The sequence below is a fragment of the Chelon labrosus genome (genome assembly GCF_963514085.1).
Source record: "Chelon labrosus genome assembly, chromosome: 6".
NCBI lineage: Eukaryota > Metazoa > Chordata > Actinopteri > Mugiliformes > Mugilidae > Chelon > Chelon labrosus.
Genome location: NC_140342.1, coordinates 22,888,683 through 22,905,626, shown reverse-complemented (window position 1 = coordinate 22,905,626; position 16,944 = coordinate 22,888,683). Strand labels below are relative to the sequence as shown.

General features: G+C 47.1%; 1 protein-coding gene across 2 annotated transcripts in view; it reads left to right on the top strand.

The window, feature by feature from the left end:
* The first annotated feature begins 1,711 nt into the window (after nucleotides 1-1,711).
* kirrel1b (kirre like nephrin family adhesion molecule 1b) overlaps nucleotides 1,712-16,944 on the top strand; it is a 76,693-nt gene continuing 61,460 nt past the window's right edge. For both annotated transcript variants that reach the window (XM_084547107.1, XM_084547106.1), the window contains exon 1: nucleotides 1,712-2,132. In XM_084547107.1, the coding sequence (XP_084403233.1) occupies nucleotides 2,087-2,132 (46 nt within the window). In that variant the 5' untranslated portion in view covers nucleotides 1,712-2,086. The remainder of the gene's footprint in view (nucleotides 2,133-16,944) is intronic.

The following is a 16,944-nucleotide window of genomic DNA, read 5'->3' as shown; positions in this document are numbered from 1 at the left end:
TTAGTCCTATAGCACATGTACTGTATGTATACACATTCCTTCTGTTTCTGATTTCACCTCAATAAGGGATCAATAAACATCTTTAAAGGGGAACTACTGTTTTTTTACAACCTGGACCTTATTTCTGGCATAAAATACGATCGTTTACTCACCCATATAACTCTGGTGTCATTTGGAGTCGTTCATCAGATATTTAGATCCACGTATAGCCATATAGTGGGAGTGAATGGGGCACCCGCAACGCAGCCTCTAAATAACGTATTATCTGCAGCGAAACTCGTTCATTTCACTAATATTTTGTTATGATACGCTAGTGCTATTCCCTGTTGAGTCTGGAGTTACCTGTTCTCTATTTGCGGACATGCAGTGGTTTGTTGTTCTTTGGCCAGCTGTTCCTCTCTCTACCTCCGCATCCTCCTTTCAACGAGCTCCTCATCCGTATAGTCTGGCTCACAACAGTAAGGACGTCCATCATAAACAAAGTCGTCGTCCACAACCTCAGAGAATCGGAAAAATATTCAGCCATGTTGCAAAAAACTAGCAGTAGCAAATTACAGGTAAACAAGCTCAGAGATAACATCATCCAGGTCAGAGGTTAGTAGGTCAATCTACAGACCCCGGATGATGATAACAGGTAACTCCGGACTCAACGGGGAACAGCACTAGTGTATCAGAACAAAATTTTCCACGGCAGATAATGCGTTATTTAGAGGTTGCGTTTCGGTGCCCCAGTCACTCCCACTATATGGGTATACGCAGATCTAAATATCGTCCGAACGACTCCAAATGACACCAAAGTTATATGGGTGAGTAAACGACCATATTTTATGCCAGAAATAAGGTCCAGGTTGTAAAAAAACAGTAGTTCCCCTTTAAGTGGAGAACTACAACATTTGCTAATCAAACAATTTCAGCATATGTTCAGACAGCAACGTTGTGTTGTGTTTGCATTCAGTGGAAATTATGAAGCTGCAGTTAAATGTGTGCACTTAGAGCTTAATATGAGCAAATAAATGAAGCAGAGTCACTACGGACACAAGTGGGTGATTTCTAGAAGAAAATTATTAAGACAAATTACAAGATGTCATCACAGGCAAAAAAAGTTTACCCCCCGAAACTTGTTCTCATGCTGGTGTGATTTGTTAGATGGACTGACAGTGGCCTTGAACACCAGTAAACAATTTGTCTACACATTTTGATTCAAATATTTCAAAACTGCCATCCCCTTTCCCCCTGAACTCTTAAAACACGCACAGTCCAGAAGTTCCACATAAATATCCAAGTAGATACAAATGGGGGTTACTATATATTGCTGAACGCTTAAAAGTTTTACAACCTTAGACAATATTTTGCAGTTTAATGTGAATTTAAACACTTGATGGTTTAACCAAAGAAAAAAGAAAAAGTGCAGCTGGACTTGTAGAGCAGAGAACTGAAGAAACTACTTGGATGAGTTGTGAACCGTCTTCAAGAAGCTCCACAGCTGCCCTCGTTTCAGCTTTCTCTTGGATATACCATGACCTGGATGAGTGAGAGCCTTCCCAGAGTTGATGCGTTAAGTTTTGAGCATGCTCAAAGCGCAGTTCTCGTTTCTGCCGCTGGGGCGCCCTTCAAACGGAGATGGTGGAGGTGGAGGAGGGAGGGAGGGAGGGAAGGAGGGGTGTGTGCGCTACTGATTGTACGAGAAGAGGAGGGGGGCAAAGAGAGAGAGAGAGAGAGAGAGAGAGAGAAAGAGTGAGAGAGGAATTCAGTCCTGTTTAAATGGAAATCCAGAGCGCAGAGAGGAAACGGAACGCAGACTGAGAAACAAAAAAAAAATAAAACACGGGGAGAAAAAAAGTGGAGACAGATTTATTTTACGCAAGGGGGAACAGGGACATAGTTGAAGAAAGGAATAGGAGAAAAGAAGGACAGAGAGAGGAAACTGGATTTTTTTTTTTTTGTCTTCCTTTCTCTAAATGTGTTTTCTCCCACTTCTATGACTGAAACAGGATTCAGCTTAAATGCGCCCGGTCGGGAGGAATTGATGGTGTCTTTTTGGGGGAGCGGAGCCGAGGGGAGGAATCTGAATGCGCTCGGCTGAACCATGCCAGCCTTGTGGATCATAACTTTGGCGATCACTTTGAACCAAGGTGAGTGATGTGTGAAGACACCCGTCGTAAACTGGAAAGAGGAGAGCGAGTGGAAGTTTCTTTTTTTTAGTGGTTTTCTTTCCTCCTTCTGTTGTTCTCTCTTTTTGTGTGTGTGTGTGTGTCTGTGTGTGCGTCTGTGTGCGCTCCGCGGGTCTGTCTCTCGTCTGTGCTGGCAGTGCTTGTGTATTTTGCATTTATGTCTGGCCAAGAGTGCGCGCGCGTGCGTTCTTGTGCGAGCGCGTGCACGGGCGAACCGTGTTATGTTGTTGTAGAGTCTGTGTTGCCCTGGACATCATCATCATCATCATCATCACTACAGCCCCGCAGACGCTGAACGGGGTGGAAAAAAAGGAAAAAAGAAAGAGTCGCGGGGTGTTCAGGGTCTCTGCTCCTCCTGGGGACAGAAATAAATAATAATAACAATAATAAAAAGATAGATTTAGAGGCAGGCAGGCACAAACGCGCTGCATTTATTTTTTTTTTCTTCAATTACTCGTTTATGGCAGAGATGTGGAGCATCTGCGCACGACATCGCTTTGACGTGACCTTTGAAACGCATGGAAAGACAGAATCGGTTGACACATACAAGCGCGGAGTGGGTCAACACAAGTGCGCGCACTCTCCCACAACGCACACGCACACACACACACACACACACACATTGCGCATAACCTGCCAGCCCCGGGGTGGATGATTGATGAGGCGAGGATCCGATGCACAGGCTGGTTCGCCGGGGTTTATAACATGAGTCACGCTGGATCAATTTCCAACACATGCGCGCACACGCACGCGCCGGACACGTGCATGCCTTCAGTTCAGCCCGAGTGCGTGCAGTTAGAGTGGAGAGTAAAGATCAGCGCGAGTGTCCCTCGAGAGAGGAACTGTCTCTCTGTGTGTGTGTGTGTGTGTGTGTTGGAGAGAGAGAGAGAGAGAGAGAGAGAGAGAGAGAGAGAGAGAGAGAGAGGAGCAGGAGCAGTGCATCCTCCACTTAACATGCAGGTAGAGTCTCGCGTGCTCGTGCAGAGGACGCGCGGCCCTGCTGCAGACGTTCAGGTGCCAAGAAAAATTCATATTTTACCTTAAAGACTGAGACATATTCACTGGACTGGAGGAGAGTCCCATTACTAATATTAATGTCCCTATTTATCGATCACCTTGATAGATTGCCCCCCTCACTCTCTCTCTGCACACACACACACACTGACACACACTGACACACACCAAAGTGACAGAGCGGATGAGTGTGCGTTGGTGTTTGAGGGCAGTCACGGCTCCAAAGACAGAGGTGATTAATTGAGGTGGCCTGATGTGAACGGTTCATCCGTGTGTGTGTGTGTGTGTGTGTGCATGAGTGTGTACCTGCCTCAGCACCTGGGTCCCCGGTGCCGCAGGCCGCCGGTGTGATGAACCACAGACGGTGATCTGCCCAGACAGACGGTCACAGGAGCTCTCCCAGGCTGGAGCCCGAGCTGACCGCCTGAGTGGGATGAGACGGAGCATGATACATACATGTTGTAGGAAGCAGAAGGCAGACGGTGATGAATAAAAGCCTGGACGTTAAAGATTAGAATCAAACCGAACGGATCAGATGAGCTGAGGTGCTCAGATTGATTGAGGTTAAAGCTACTGATAGTGTCTGCCGTAAAGCCGGTTGAAAGGGAAGAATGGACGGGGGAAAAGCAGATTAGGAAAGTTGGATTATTCTAGCTACGGAGAGAGGAACCGAAAAGCAGAGCAGAGCGAGGCAGAAATGAGCAAAACAGGGCGACAGAACAAAAGAGAACCGGTTAGAACGGAGGGAAAGGTGGCCAGAACAGAACGAGAACAAAGACGAGGAGAGGGCCGGGGGGGTGACATCTCGACTGGAAACGGACGTAGAACTGAGGTTAACAAAGAAAGGAGGAGGAGGACGGGACTGAGATCAGGATCTGAACAAAGCGACAGAACCAACGGAGCAGATCAGCCGAACGCAAACAGAGAGCAGAAGAGAGCAGAGCGGCAGATCAGTGTCTCCAGCTGAGCCGGTGTAAGCCTGTAAATGTGATCAGAGTGAATCCGTCCCCTACATGCAGCAGCTGCAGCCTAATGTGTTTTTAGCCTGTTTGGACTCCTCCAGGTGTCTGCTGCCTGCTTTCCTCTGCTGTCAGCTCACACCGTCTCTCTCTCTCTATCTCTGTCTCTCTTTGAGCAGCATGATTTACTGTTCGGTCCGGCGGTGTGTCTGGCTTCCTAACACAGGCCCGGCTACATCTCTGCGCGGTTGACCGCTCAGTCCGCGGGCCCCTGTAATTACCACGCGGCCGCCGCCGTGTGTGCGTACATGCGCGCTGGCCCTGATGTGGCGCGTGGCCACTGCCGAGGAAGCCTGCTTCGATTCTTCGATGCACTTTTGCTTGAGCTGAACATTTTTTTTTTTCTTTGCAGCCTGATCACGCAAGCAAAGCAAGCAAAGCAATTCTCGCACCGCAAGCACCTGTCCCGTCTCCCCCTCCTCTCTCCCTTTCACACACACATATAGACTTTCTTTTTCTCCCATTCCCCCCATAGCCCACACCCCTCTTCCTCCCCCTCCTCCTCCTCCTCCCACTCTCCTCTCCCGTCACAAGAATAGAGCAGAGGCGCAGATGTAAAGAGACAGGCCAAAAAGACAGAGAGATGGAGGCAGAGAGAGACGAAGACAGGAAGAGACAGCGGGGTTCAGTCCTAATCTGTTGACAAGAGGGGATGTTTGAGGATAAACAGAGGCAGAGGCAGGAGTGCTCAGGAAGCAGAGAGAGAGAGAGAGAGAGAGCCCTACTGGCTTCAACAGCAACCCAGCTGGACCATCAATGTTTGATGGTTTACATCAGCAAAGATTTACACCCAAATCGAGCTCCAGGGGCGCGCAGGGATCCTTTCTCAAGATATATTTAGACGCACCATGTCCCGGAGCACCCACAAGTCTTGAAAATGTTTGACCTCTCAATTGAAATGTTCTCATTACAAACGTCGACTTCCACTTCCGGGTCGCCGCTCGTCAGCTAGCCGACCGGTCGACCTTCCTAGTAGCGAGGTAGCGACTTTTTTTCCCCCAGTTTTCACGGTTTGCTAAATGTTTCAAACATTTATGGCCCATCCCCCGACCCCATCGTGGACAACTACAAGTTTTCTGAATCTGAATCTGAATCTGAACAGGATCTAAAACAAATCCCTTCGACTTTCAGATGAATCGTGGATCTCTGTGAATCTTTACAGAATACGTGAGACAAATCAGTCAAGCTTCCTCAAACAGGTGTGCGATTTCTTTCTGAATCACCAGCGATGAAAATACTCTCAGGCGCGGGTTTCGTAAAGGTTTCGGCATTTGCAGAAAGCAAAGGTTTTGAAAAACGCACAACGGCAAGACACGGAGTTAAGGAGGATATTTATTGGTAGTGAAACATTAAATCTGTTTTTAGGGCTGTCAAAATTAACGATTAATCCATCTTCATTAATCTGATTAAAAATTTGAACGCAGTTAACCTATCTTCGGCGCAGGATGACTCTGGACTAGGGTTGCCAATCGTCCCTTGAAAAACGGAATCGTCCCGTTTTTAGAAACAAAAGTACGCGTCAGTTCAATTCAGGTTCGAGTCAAATGGTTAAAAAAATAATTTCACACGCACAAATAAGGGCTAAAACAAAATTCACCATGCCGGGAAGGGTGAAGGCAATCGGGTCTGCCGGCCCTGCCAATGAGGTGTCCCTTGCTTATTTTTCAGGGAGTTGCCATCCCTACTCTGGACGTCTCTGGCAATGCATTTCGGGCAGTTTGTCCAAGTAAAGTTACGGTCGCGCATGCGCAAATGGGCAGTTGATCCGGTAGTGACAGGCAGCAGAAACAACCGATAAAGATAACGTGCTCTTTAGCGTCCTCCATCTTTATCGGTCGGTTCTTCCATTTACGCAACTCTACTTGGACAAACTGCCCGAAATGCGTTGCCAGAGACGTCCAGAGTTGTTCTGTGCTGCAGACGGGTTAATTGCATTAAAAGTTTTAATAAGATTAATCATGATGATGGATTAATCTGCGTTAACGCATTCATTTTGACAGTCCTAATTTCTTTTTATTTTACCTGCACAAATGCATATTCCTTTTGACTGTCCTCTTTTTCTTTATTGCATGGGACTTTTGCTTGGCCCTGTTGACCCCAGTGCAGGTGAAAATTTGATTAGGGCCCTTACTGACACTCCTCCTTCTGCTACATCGCCTCTGTGTGAATTGTGTGTGTGTGTGTGCTTATCCCGTGGTCTTTAAGTAGACAAACAGATTTGCTCCTAAGGAACATAACTGTGCACTGGTGTTTTAAATGGGACCATTCTTTAAGGCCGCATTTAGACCAACATTAACGCTGCCTAAAAATGTACTCCCCTCATTCATTTCACTTCATTCACCCTCCTCTCTGGTGCCACTTGCAGAAGAGCAACACAATAAGAGCTCAGTCTGGCCGCAGCGTCGCCCGGCAAGTTGCGAATCTGTGCAAGTGCTCGTGCTCCTGCTGGATTATTATTACTTTATAACATGAATTTAGCATTCACTGTATACCTCATAATAGCTGCAATGAAACATAATTGGCGCCGAGTTAACCTCCACGTACTGTAAACTGCTGCGTCGTGGTTTGGCATCTGATAAAGCCTCCAAAGTCATCGATCAATTATTCAAATTGGATTCCCGGATCATACTTCTGAGGAAGCGTGCCCCTTACCTTCGCATCGCTCTCACGAGCTCAAGGATGTGGTGCGTACTCTCAAAACAAGCTCGCGTTTGATCAAAAAAAATAAAAAGCACCTTGAACTTATGGGTTCTTGGGGCCCGAGAGCGGTGGAATGACCTCGTGTGCCGCTCATGCAACAGATAATGCACGCACGTGAAATATTAATTAAAGAAATACACGCTGCAGCTTTTATTCAGTTTACAAAGCTACCGAACTTCTTCTTCTGGTGAATTTTTTATCATCTGAACCACCGCTGATGAGCATTTCCTGCATGAGCGGCCTCAGGATGAATCAGGCCCCCCAACCCTCGGCCATTAGTGCCACACTGCACTGATCGGGCCGTAAAAGCGAGTATATAAGGTCGACTGACTCTGTTTCTATAATTGGGTGGTAAAATAAAAAAATAAAATAATAATGATCATCGCTGTACCTCCAGATGAATATAATTACATACGGCACGAAGAAGCCTTGTTTGAGAGCAGAGCGGAAGTTCATGACAGCGCGAGTTTCATGTTTCCCCGTGCCTGTGTGGGCCTCATCCCGAAGCCCCTCCACTGCCTGACAGATCCCATATCCTGGCGGGCCGGGGGACGCGTAATCTGAGGTGACGTGGAACAGCAATTAAAACAAATAAATATAATAACGCCGCAATTAGCTGTCACTTAATTCACTACGCGATGCCCCGATAATCTAGTAATCGGCTAAAACGATGGAGGCAACTACCCCCTCCCTCCCTTCCCCTGCACGGGCTGATGTGCGGGAATTAAAGACTGAAGAGCGTGCAGATCCTAACGCGGAGAGAGAGTCGACCGGTATTAGGACTGACACCTGTCAATCTGGCTAATATGTCAGGCTGAATGAGGAAGAAGTGGACTGGGAGGGAGGGGAGGCAGAGGAAGGGACTAGAAGAGAGAGAATAATGTCGATAGGAGAAGAAGAAAAGAGGGCAAAGGCTGGAGAGAGGAGCAAACTGTAGGGAGGAAGGATTAGAGGTGCGCAGGGTAGAGAAATAAGGAGAAGGAGCCAAAGGAGGGACGAAGAGGGGAGAATTTCAAGTGGGAGGAGAAGGGCAGAGGGGTGAGGCAACCAGAGACGGAGGTATGGAGCCGGAGAAGAGGGAAAAACAAGAATAGATGAGGAGGAGGAGGAGGAGGTCAAGGGAGATATTCAGGTTGGAGGAAGAGGGCAGAGGAGGGAAGGAGAGCAGAGGATGTCTGTCGGAGGTCAGAGGAGACACGAAGATGAGAGGGGGAAACATTAATAGAAGAAGAGAAGGGAAGGGTGGCGGGGGTCAGAGGTAGCTGAGCTTTAGGAAATGTAGGAGGAGGGCGCGGAGGAGATAACAGGAGTTAAGGAGGATGAGAGAAAGGTTGGAGAGAAGGAGAGGATGAAAGAGAAAGGAGGCGAAGACTACAGGAGTGGGTTCAAGGCAGAGGAGAGCGGAGATTTATGTGTGTGGAGGGGGGTTGGAGGAGAAGATGAGAGGAAAGCAGAAGGAAAGAGGAAGAATTTGCGCGGGAGGAAGTGGGGTGGGGGGGGTAAACGAGTAAAGGAGGGCAGCGCGGAGGAGATGAATGGTGGACGGAGGTGTGTGCAGGCAGATGGGGGGGGGAATACCGGAGGGAGGAGGGAGGGAGGGAGAATTAATGGGAAGACAACGGGATTAGGGAAGGAGAGAAGGTTTCGTGGGACGGACGTCAAAGAGGGAGGAAGTGGAAAAAGAGGAGGGCGAGAGGTCGAGATGCACGCCAAAAAGATCGACGCCGAGGAGCAGAGAAGGAGAAGCGGGTGAGGACAGGGAGAAATTTTGGGGAAGAGGTGGAGGGTGGAGGAAGGCACACGATTAGGGAGAGAATAAAAAGACAGGAGATAGATTCAGCAGCGAGGAGGGGAGGAGAGGGGAGGGGAGTTGTGGGAGCTAACGGGAGCGAGAGAGGAGGCGAGCCGGGTTGGGGAGCAGAGATTTATGTGTGGAGAGAGGGCTGCAGCGAGGGAGCAGAGGGAAACAGCCAGGCCTATTATAGATGGGGCTCTCCTGGGAGAGCAGGGCCCGGAGTTTTCGAGGCATTTCCAGCATATTTCACCGCCGTTTCGAGCGGCGAGCTGCAATGCACAAAGCGCCGCCCTCGACCCGAGTCCTCAGTCCTCCAAGGATAAATAAAGTGGGTCTCCTTTCTCTGCACGAGCATTCAATAAAAGTGATAAAAGGCTGGCCTTCTTAGCTTCTTTGGAAGGGAAAGTGAGAAAAACCAAAACTGGCCACCCTCTCCAAGGAGAAGCTTTCAAAGAAATGCAGACATCAAGCATAAAAGCACCAAAAGCATAAAAGTGCTTCCTTTTATACGAGGAAAAATGTCAACAAAAAGGGCTGCGAGATCAAATAAGCCGAGTGTGGAGGTAGTTTGTGTTTCTGCTGCTCTCTCTCTCTCTCTCTCTCTCTCTCTCTGTTTCTTTGTCTGTCTGTGTTTCCTCTCGCTCGCCCGCTCGCTCCCTGTCTGAGAGGCTCATGTGCGGAGGTGAGAGAGAACAATTGAATGGGCCTCCCACGTAAAATCCATTCAGAGACATCTTGAGGAATAAGAATGAGAAATTGTCCGACGCAGAGAATTAAATCAATCTGATCCATTACAAGATCGCTATCACAAGGTTTCCCCCTTTTGTCTTAGCCCTGGATTATGCACGCTGTCGGATGAGTGTGTATATGTGTGTGTGCGTGTGTGTAGAGCGCTGCAACCACTTTTGCATTGGATCAATGAAACAATTTCTCAATTAAGTGAGCATTCGCTTGACAGATTATTGACATTTCGCGCGTGTGTGTTTTTGATGAGTGACGATCAGGGTTGGCTGTTAGGCTCCATGGTATCGAATCCCCTCTACATCCAGGGCCGGGGCGTCCCAGGACCTCCCCAAACTGCTCCCCCGCATGGCTGCCCACTGCTCCAGGTGTTCTCTCTAACTCTCTATGTGTACAAATGGACAAATTCTTTGTATGTGTACCTGCACTGATCAGGCATAACATTATGACCACCTTCCTAATATTGTGTAGGTCTTCCTTTGTGCCTCCAAAACAGTTGTGGCTCATGAGAATGAACATGGGCCTTATGAGGGTGTCCTGTAGTGTCTGGCAGCAGAATGTTGTTAGTGGGGGGGCCTTTGGGTCCTATGGGATGAGGGGAGGGGCCTCCTCTGTGGATCATCCCACACATACTTGGTGAATTTGGAGGCCAGGTCAACACCTTGTGCTGTTCTTCATGTTTTATGAGTTGTTCCTAAAGCGTTTTTGTGTGTGCTGCTGGGGATGGCTGCTGCCATCAAGGAGTGTCATTGCTATGGGGTGGGGGTGCCTGGTCTGGTCTAGGTGGGTGCTACAGTAACATCCATATCAATGAATGCCAGGTCCAAAAGTTTCCCAGCAGAACATCGAATTCTCACAAGATGGTCAACGTTATTAACTTCTCCTGTCAGTGGTCGTAATGTTGTGGCTGATGGGTGTATACTAGCTGGGTTAATCTTTAAATAAGGTCAAGATTACTATCTTTATTTTGAAGACAAACATTCATTTCCAAAACTAATCTAAAGGCACTATTACAGTCTGAGTATGGACCAGTACAAGCCGTGAAGCTGTGAATACAGACGGAGCCCAAATGTGCCAAAAAAGAGCCAATATGGAGAGATCACCTTAACAGGTCTCAACTAAGACATCTCTAAAACCTCTCTTCCTCACTTTATTAGCATCAGTCTTGATACAGGTAATGCTGCTATACTCCACTGCCATCTACTCAGCACCTTAAAGTCTGAACTTTAAGGTTTAAGATTCGGCCTCATCATATAATCATGTCATATAATACCAAAAAACACAGCGATTGTCCACAATGCAACACAGCTTTAGGAGTCAGGACCCCACCGCCACATCACATCACATTACACTGTATCAAACTATATTCACTGCACATAAAATAACCACTTCTTTACACTTCGAGTCACTTCTTTCATCTGCGTCCGACCGCGCGGCTCCTAAATTCTATTAAGACGTGCATATCTTCTCCGAGCTAAAGCTTCTGCTAAAGGAGAAGTTTGTAATATTTAACGGTTTCTCTTTCAAGTATCCGGAGCGATGATGAACATAATTCCAATTTTTCACACCCCACAGACCCAGTATCCACCGGCACCACTTTTCAGTTAATTTAACATTTAGCGCCTTCCAATCTTTTCCCACAGAGACTTTCTCCAAACTTATTCCCCTTATCAGGAGCTGAACTTGTGTAACCAAATGATTTTATTGCGTGGGCACCACGGCCAAGTTTTTTCTTCTTCTCCTTCTTCTTCTTTTTTTTGAAGTCTTAATACATCCCTCTATCCCTTTTTTTATTTCTTTTGCTTTGGCGGATTTTAAACGGTGATAAAAGAAGTCGCAGCGGTTTAAAGACGGAGATGGACAGCGTGATTACAGATGATGAAAGCCGGTATCCATCACCACCCACTCTGTTTGTGTTTCCATCCTCCCTCTGTCTGTCTGTCTGTCTGTCTGTCTATCCGCCTGTTCCCCCCCCCCTCCTCCCTCCACCTCTTATGTTTTAATGTAAGTCGATAACTATCAGGAGCTGATAACACCCCCCGGGCGCTGCTCTCAACTCGGCTGATGCTCAATGAGGCGAGGAGGGAGGAGGGAGGAGGCGACGGTTGGCAGGGGTTGGGCTAAGGCGCTGGGGTGGGGAGGGCGGCGACACTATCTCCCCTCGGTGATGCTTGATTCGCCTGGGTGCGGGGGAGATAAGCAAGCAGCTCTCGGCGGTGGCGGCGGCGGTGGAGGTGGTGGCGGTGGCAGGGAAGGGGAGGCGGTGACGTCACGCCGCTTGTCTCTGGTTCCAGTGGCGGTAAATGAAGTTATGGCGTCACAGGTGGAGATTATGTCAGTGTGAGATTTGTCATTGTTCTGGGAAGGAGATTAAAGTGAGTGTGGGGGATTTTTTTTAATTTTGTTCAGTATGACTCTACATGTTTGGGACGGATGTTGTTGTTTTATATATATATATATATATATATATAAAACTATTATAATTTGTCATTGTAGGAAAAGTACAGGTGTTACTAATGGTATTAACATGACTATTTAGCCGTGACGGTGAGCAAACAAAGGTCTGGAAAGCATCGCAGCTAATTGCTAATTTTATTATTTGCACCAACAAAGAGCTTTAATACCCTCACATGTTTGCAATCTGAGCACCCCAAATAATTAAAATGTACAGCTAATGCAACTGTAAATATGAAACACATGCATTAGAGAGCAAAAGACAGACAGAGACAGAGAGAGGGAGAGTGTTGTCCTGATGATGAAATGGTTTGTATTGTGTGTATCCCTTGAGAAAGCCACTGTGTCTGTTTTTGTGTGTGTGCACACAGCAGTGATAGAGAGAGAGAGAGAGAGGGACCCTTGAAAGAAGGAGTGTGTTAGTGCGCATGGGGGTGCAGCTGAAAGAGGCGAAGAAAGAAAAGTAGATTGCAGGTTTGTGTTTGTGCGTGTGTGTGTGTGCAAATCCACAATATGCAGCGAGGGCCAAAGGAAAATAAAAGAGTAGGTCTGCCTGCTGCTTGTGATCGAGGCGAAGCGAGAAAGCGAGAGAGAGAGAGAGTGAAGGAGGAGGAGGGAGGCGGGCGAGAGATAGGCCGAGTGAAAGAAAGAAAGAAAGAAAGAGAGGAGGAAGCGAGGGAGCAAAGGAAAAGAGAAAAAAAAGCGCCAGCGTGTTGGGGAGGAGAGCGAGAGAGAAAAAGATAATTTCTTAGCTCTTCTTTTAAATAAGTCTGTTTCTATAGCAACCGTCCAACCAGCCGCTGGAGAGAGAGAGAGAGGGAGGGAGAGAGGATGGGGGAGTAAGCGAGAGGGAGATAGAGAGGGGGGGAAAGTGGGGGTGCACCGGAGAGACAGAAAGGAGAGGAGAAAGAGAAAGAGAGAGGGTTACCATAGCAACGGAGGAAGAGGGAGAACTTGGAGAAAGTAAAAAAAAAAAACCAACATATTGGGAGAAAAGGTATAAAAGGCAAGATGAGCAAAGAGGAAGGGTGGGTTTAGGTGGTGTCTGTAAATGAGAAGAATTATGTGAACGATAAAAATAAAAACACAGGGTTCAGGAAGGCTGGCTTATTTGCTGGTGAACTAAAAACAAAAAAAAATCTTTGATTAACAACTTTTAAAACATGCTTTTGAGTTTCCAGTTTTACATGAATTCGGCAACTATCATGCAGCGAATTAGCGCTCCGCTACACCGAGCTCAGGGGGAAGAAACACAACAAAAGACGTATAAAACATCTTGAAACTTAAACTTATATTCGTGTTTCCTGCTGTGTGTCTACGCCGAGGAACATCGAGGACATTAAATAATATTTTTCTTAACTGGGACATAATGATGGGGGCAAATCCAGTTCTGTTTCTCTAATGTGACCTGGTAAATAACATTTGTTTAGAAGATGGCAAAGCTGGATGATGCTATATAGAGTTCATTCATTCATTCATCTTCTGTAACCGCTTGTCCTGCTGAGGGTCGCGGGTCTGCTGGAGCTTATCCCGGCTGTCACTGTCCGAGAGGCGGGGTACACCCTGCACAGGTCTCCAGTCTATCACAGGGCTAACACAGAGAGACAGACAACCATTCACACTCACACCTATGGCCAATTTAGAATCACCAGTGACCCTAACCAGCATGTCATAGGAGGGTGGGAGGAGTGTGAGGCATCAATGCTAACCACCACACCTCTGTGCCGCCCGTATATATACTGTAATTGTATTTGCAACTCCATAATATGTCCGAGGAGATATTCCTTTCTAACTTTTTCATTACGCCTTTGCATGCCCTGCATCACCAGCGTGTTAGCTTGCTAAACCGTTAGCCTCTGTGGCTTCCGAGGGGAAAACGGTTGCCGAGCAGCGGCGGTGCTCGATGTCTCCGCTTCGTGTACACGAGCCGACGAGTTTCATTTGAAGGGAGCAAAAGGTGCAAAAACAGAAGTTTGCTAATTGATACGCGGTCGTTTGTACGTACAACACTCCAAGTTTTCTCTTCTCACAGTAAAGCCACAGGATTGGTACCACAGTTAGCCCCGCTGAAACAAGGACTTGGAGATCTGATGTCACCCCATCTGTGTAGCGAAGACACGAAAAAACTATTTCAAGTTAAAATCCCTTAAACTTCTTGTTACTTGAAGAAGAAGTAGTCCTTTTTTTCTGTACTGCTCATAACTCTAACAGGGAGATAAAGGCAGAGTGAGCAGGGCACTATGGCTGCACTGTATAGGGCCTGCAGAGAGCAAGATATGAGCTGCAGTGATAACAGTGGGTATACGGCCGCCGCCTGATTGTCCATTCCCAGCTCTTGACCACACATGACCTCCATCACTGTGCACCGAGGGCGGGCGAGCAATGAGAATCACAGAGGGGGAGACGGACGGAGAGAGAGAGAGAGAGAGAGAGAGAGAGAGAGAGAGAGAGAGAGAGAGGATTGATTGGGAGCCCCAGAGTTCAGACAGCTCCGACCACAGAGGCCTCGATCTGTTTCCCCCCCGAAAGCACCGGAGCTGCGTGGTGATCCAAGACGGCAGATGACCTGGGTCACGGGGAGGGAGGGGGTTTACATTTTTAATCCTAAACACTAATAATATGGATCTGTTTGTGCAATGCATCAACAAATTTCAGGATGTACTGCAGTGTTTTCTTTTGGAGACACAGAAAAGTGCACATGATGGAACGACTGAATAATGTGGTGATTTTGGGCACAAAGCTCCTCTTACTTGATGACCAGGGTGGATTGGGACAGTGTTATCTTTTGCCTGCATCACACGGCAGACATGAAGACAGAAGAGGAAGCCTCGGTGCTTGAAAATAGTCGTGTAGCATCTTTAAACGGCAGCGTGCATCAATCTGCGATGAGGTAAAGGTGCATGGACTAAGATAAAGAACAAGACCGTAGGCGTGGATGAGATTCAAAACTCCAAAGCTGCAAAGCGGACTTCTGATAGTTTATCTTTTTGCTTTCTGGTGTAATTTAATTATGTTAAACGACATGCAAGATGGTACGGGTTAGGGCTAAGGACGGCATTTCCACTGCTGCTGAAAGACTCACGGAGATTGGAGAAATTGCAGACGTAATGCAGAGCACTACGTAACGTCGATAACCATATAGAGGACAGGTTTCAGCGCGAGACTGATGTAACTGTAGGCGCAGGAGGAACTTCGCTGCCGATCGCGATTACTGATTTGCAAATGGGAGCACTCAGCGCTTGGAAAGAGACCAGCAGCAGCAGCAGCAAAGTGGAATCAAAATGTCCAAAACGCCAGACTTAGAGTAAGCAAGCTGTTTTTAAGAGTCGTCGCGTGGATTGGCCCGTGAGATAAAGTGCTGGTTTTGCACTAACGCGGCCCGGGCAGGGACTTTCTGTTGGATAAAATAATCTCATTTAGACCTTTCGTCTCTGTGGTGAAAAAAAAAGTGAGCGCCGCCGAAGGTTCCTCGTCGCAGAGGAAAGTTTTACGTGCCAGACTGTCTGGTCACAAAAGAGTGAAGGTCCTTTGCCTCAGAGACTTCCTCAGGCGTCTATGCATGCAGGATGACACCTTGAGCTGCTTTTGAATGTCCTCATTCAGTCCGTTAATCAGTAAATTAACAGCTTTCCTTACTTTTTACCTCAAATACAAATGTTTATAGAAGATAATAGTGAACAGGTATCAGTTTTAAAGCTCTACAAGTTCATTAAAAACTCAATTTTGGAGCTGGAACCCTGAATAAACTTCTTGACCTACCTTGGAACTAGAAGCTGTTCTTTACAAAGAAACGACACCAACTCGCAGTTTTTAATACTTCTAAGAATTATTTAGTTTTGAATTATTAAAAAGGGTAGCGCGCTTTTATCAAAGTTTTTTTTTTCTTCTTCCAACATAAAATGCTTCCTCTGTAAAGTTAGAGTTCGGGTGCATGACTTTTCGGTCTCGGCTGAATCTCTCTGCCCCCGTGAACCGCTGATTTCTTAACGGCGCAGAAAATATCTTGTAGATTTGTCCTTTGAAACGGCTCGTATGAAGTCACGCGCTAGACGGAGCCGGGGTGAAATTAATGGGGTTTGGAACAAAAGGTTTTGAGAAAGATTTCCTGACTATTCCCCACGCAATTACTTAATCCCTTGTAATTAGTCTCCTTGTTTGAAAGCGAATATACATTCCACATCTCCCCCCTTCCTCCCTGTTGAGCTGAAAGATAAAACTGCAGACAAAAAAAAACAACACAAATGTCTTTTGTGAAGCCTATAAACATCCACACATTTTTTTTTTTTATTTTCCTGGCTTTGAAGCACAGTTATGCTATACACAGTCCTTAGCGATTTACATTTGTTATGCTGAACTGCACCGGGACAATTATTTTTCAAGAGGAACGGGCATTATAATTAGACACAGGCACACGGTCCGGCTTTTCCTGCATAAATTAACCTTTTTGGATGTAGCTCCGGCGCACTCAGATGTCGGACGGGGATAAAAATGTAAATAATGCATTTTCTTCCTTTCGCTTTTATGGTCCATTATTCTGTGGCGGATTCGCGGCGGCCGATAATGAGGGGCGCGCAGTCATTTCAGTCCTGGCTTGGCCCGCGCAGCACAGGACAGCTGTCTATTTTAAGCTATAGCTGCTGGCCAGCGAACCATTAGCCTGTTTTACACCGATAGCAAATAGCCATTAGGCGTAGCTGCAAGCCAGTTAGCCAACAGCCATCTGCCGCACACTGCAATTATGCTGCCTTAAAGTGCTGTTGGAAATATAGTAATTATGAGTTGAGCGTGCATTAATGACCCGACACAATGGTAAATACGGCGGGGAAAGGGGGAATTTTCAATGATACCTGCGCGAAGCGGTGGAAGCGGCGCGGACGGGATGGAGTTTGTCAGGATGTGTCACTTTTAATAGCGCTTTGTCAACTCACAAACATGCGTTCCCACCCTGTGAGCTCAGCTGTGTCGGTTTCCAGAGCGGCGCCAAGTTTTGTTAGCACGAGGCGCCAACAGGAGTGGGAGCCGGTTAGCCGTTAGCCTCTGCTAGCTCTGT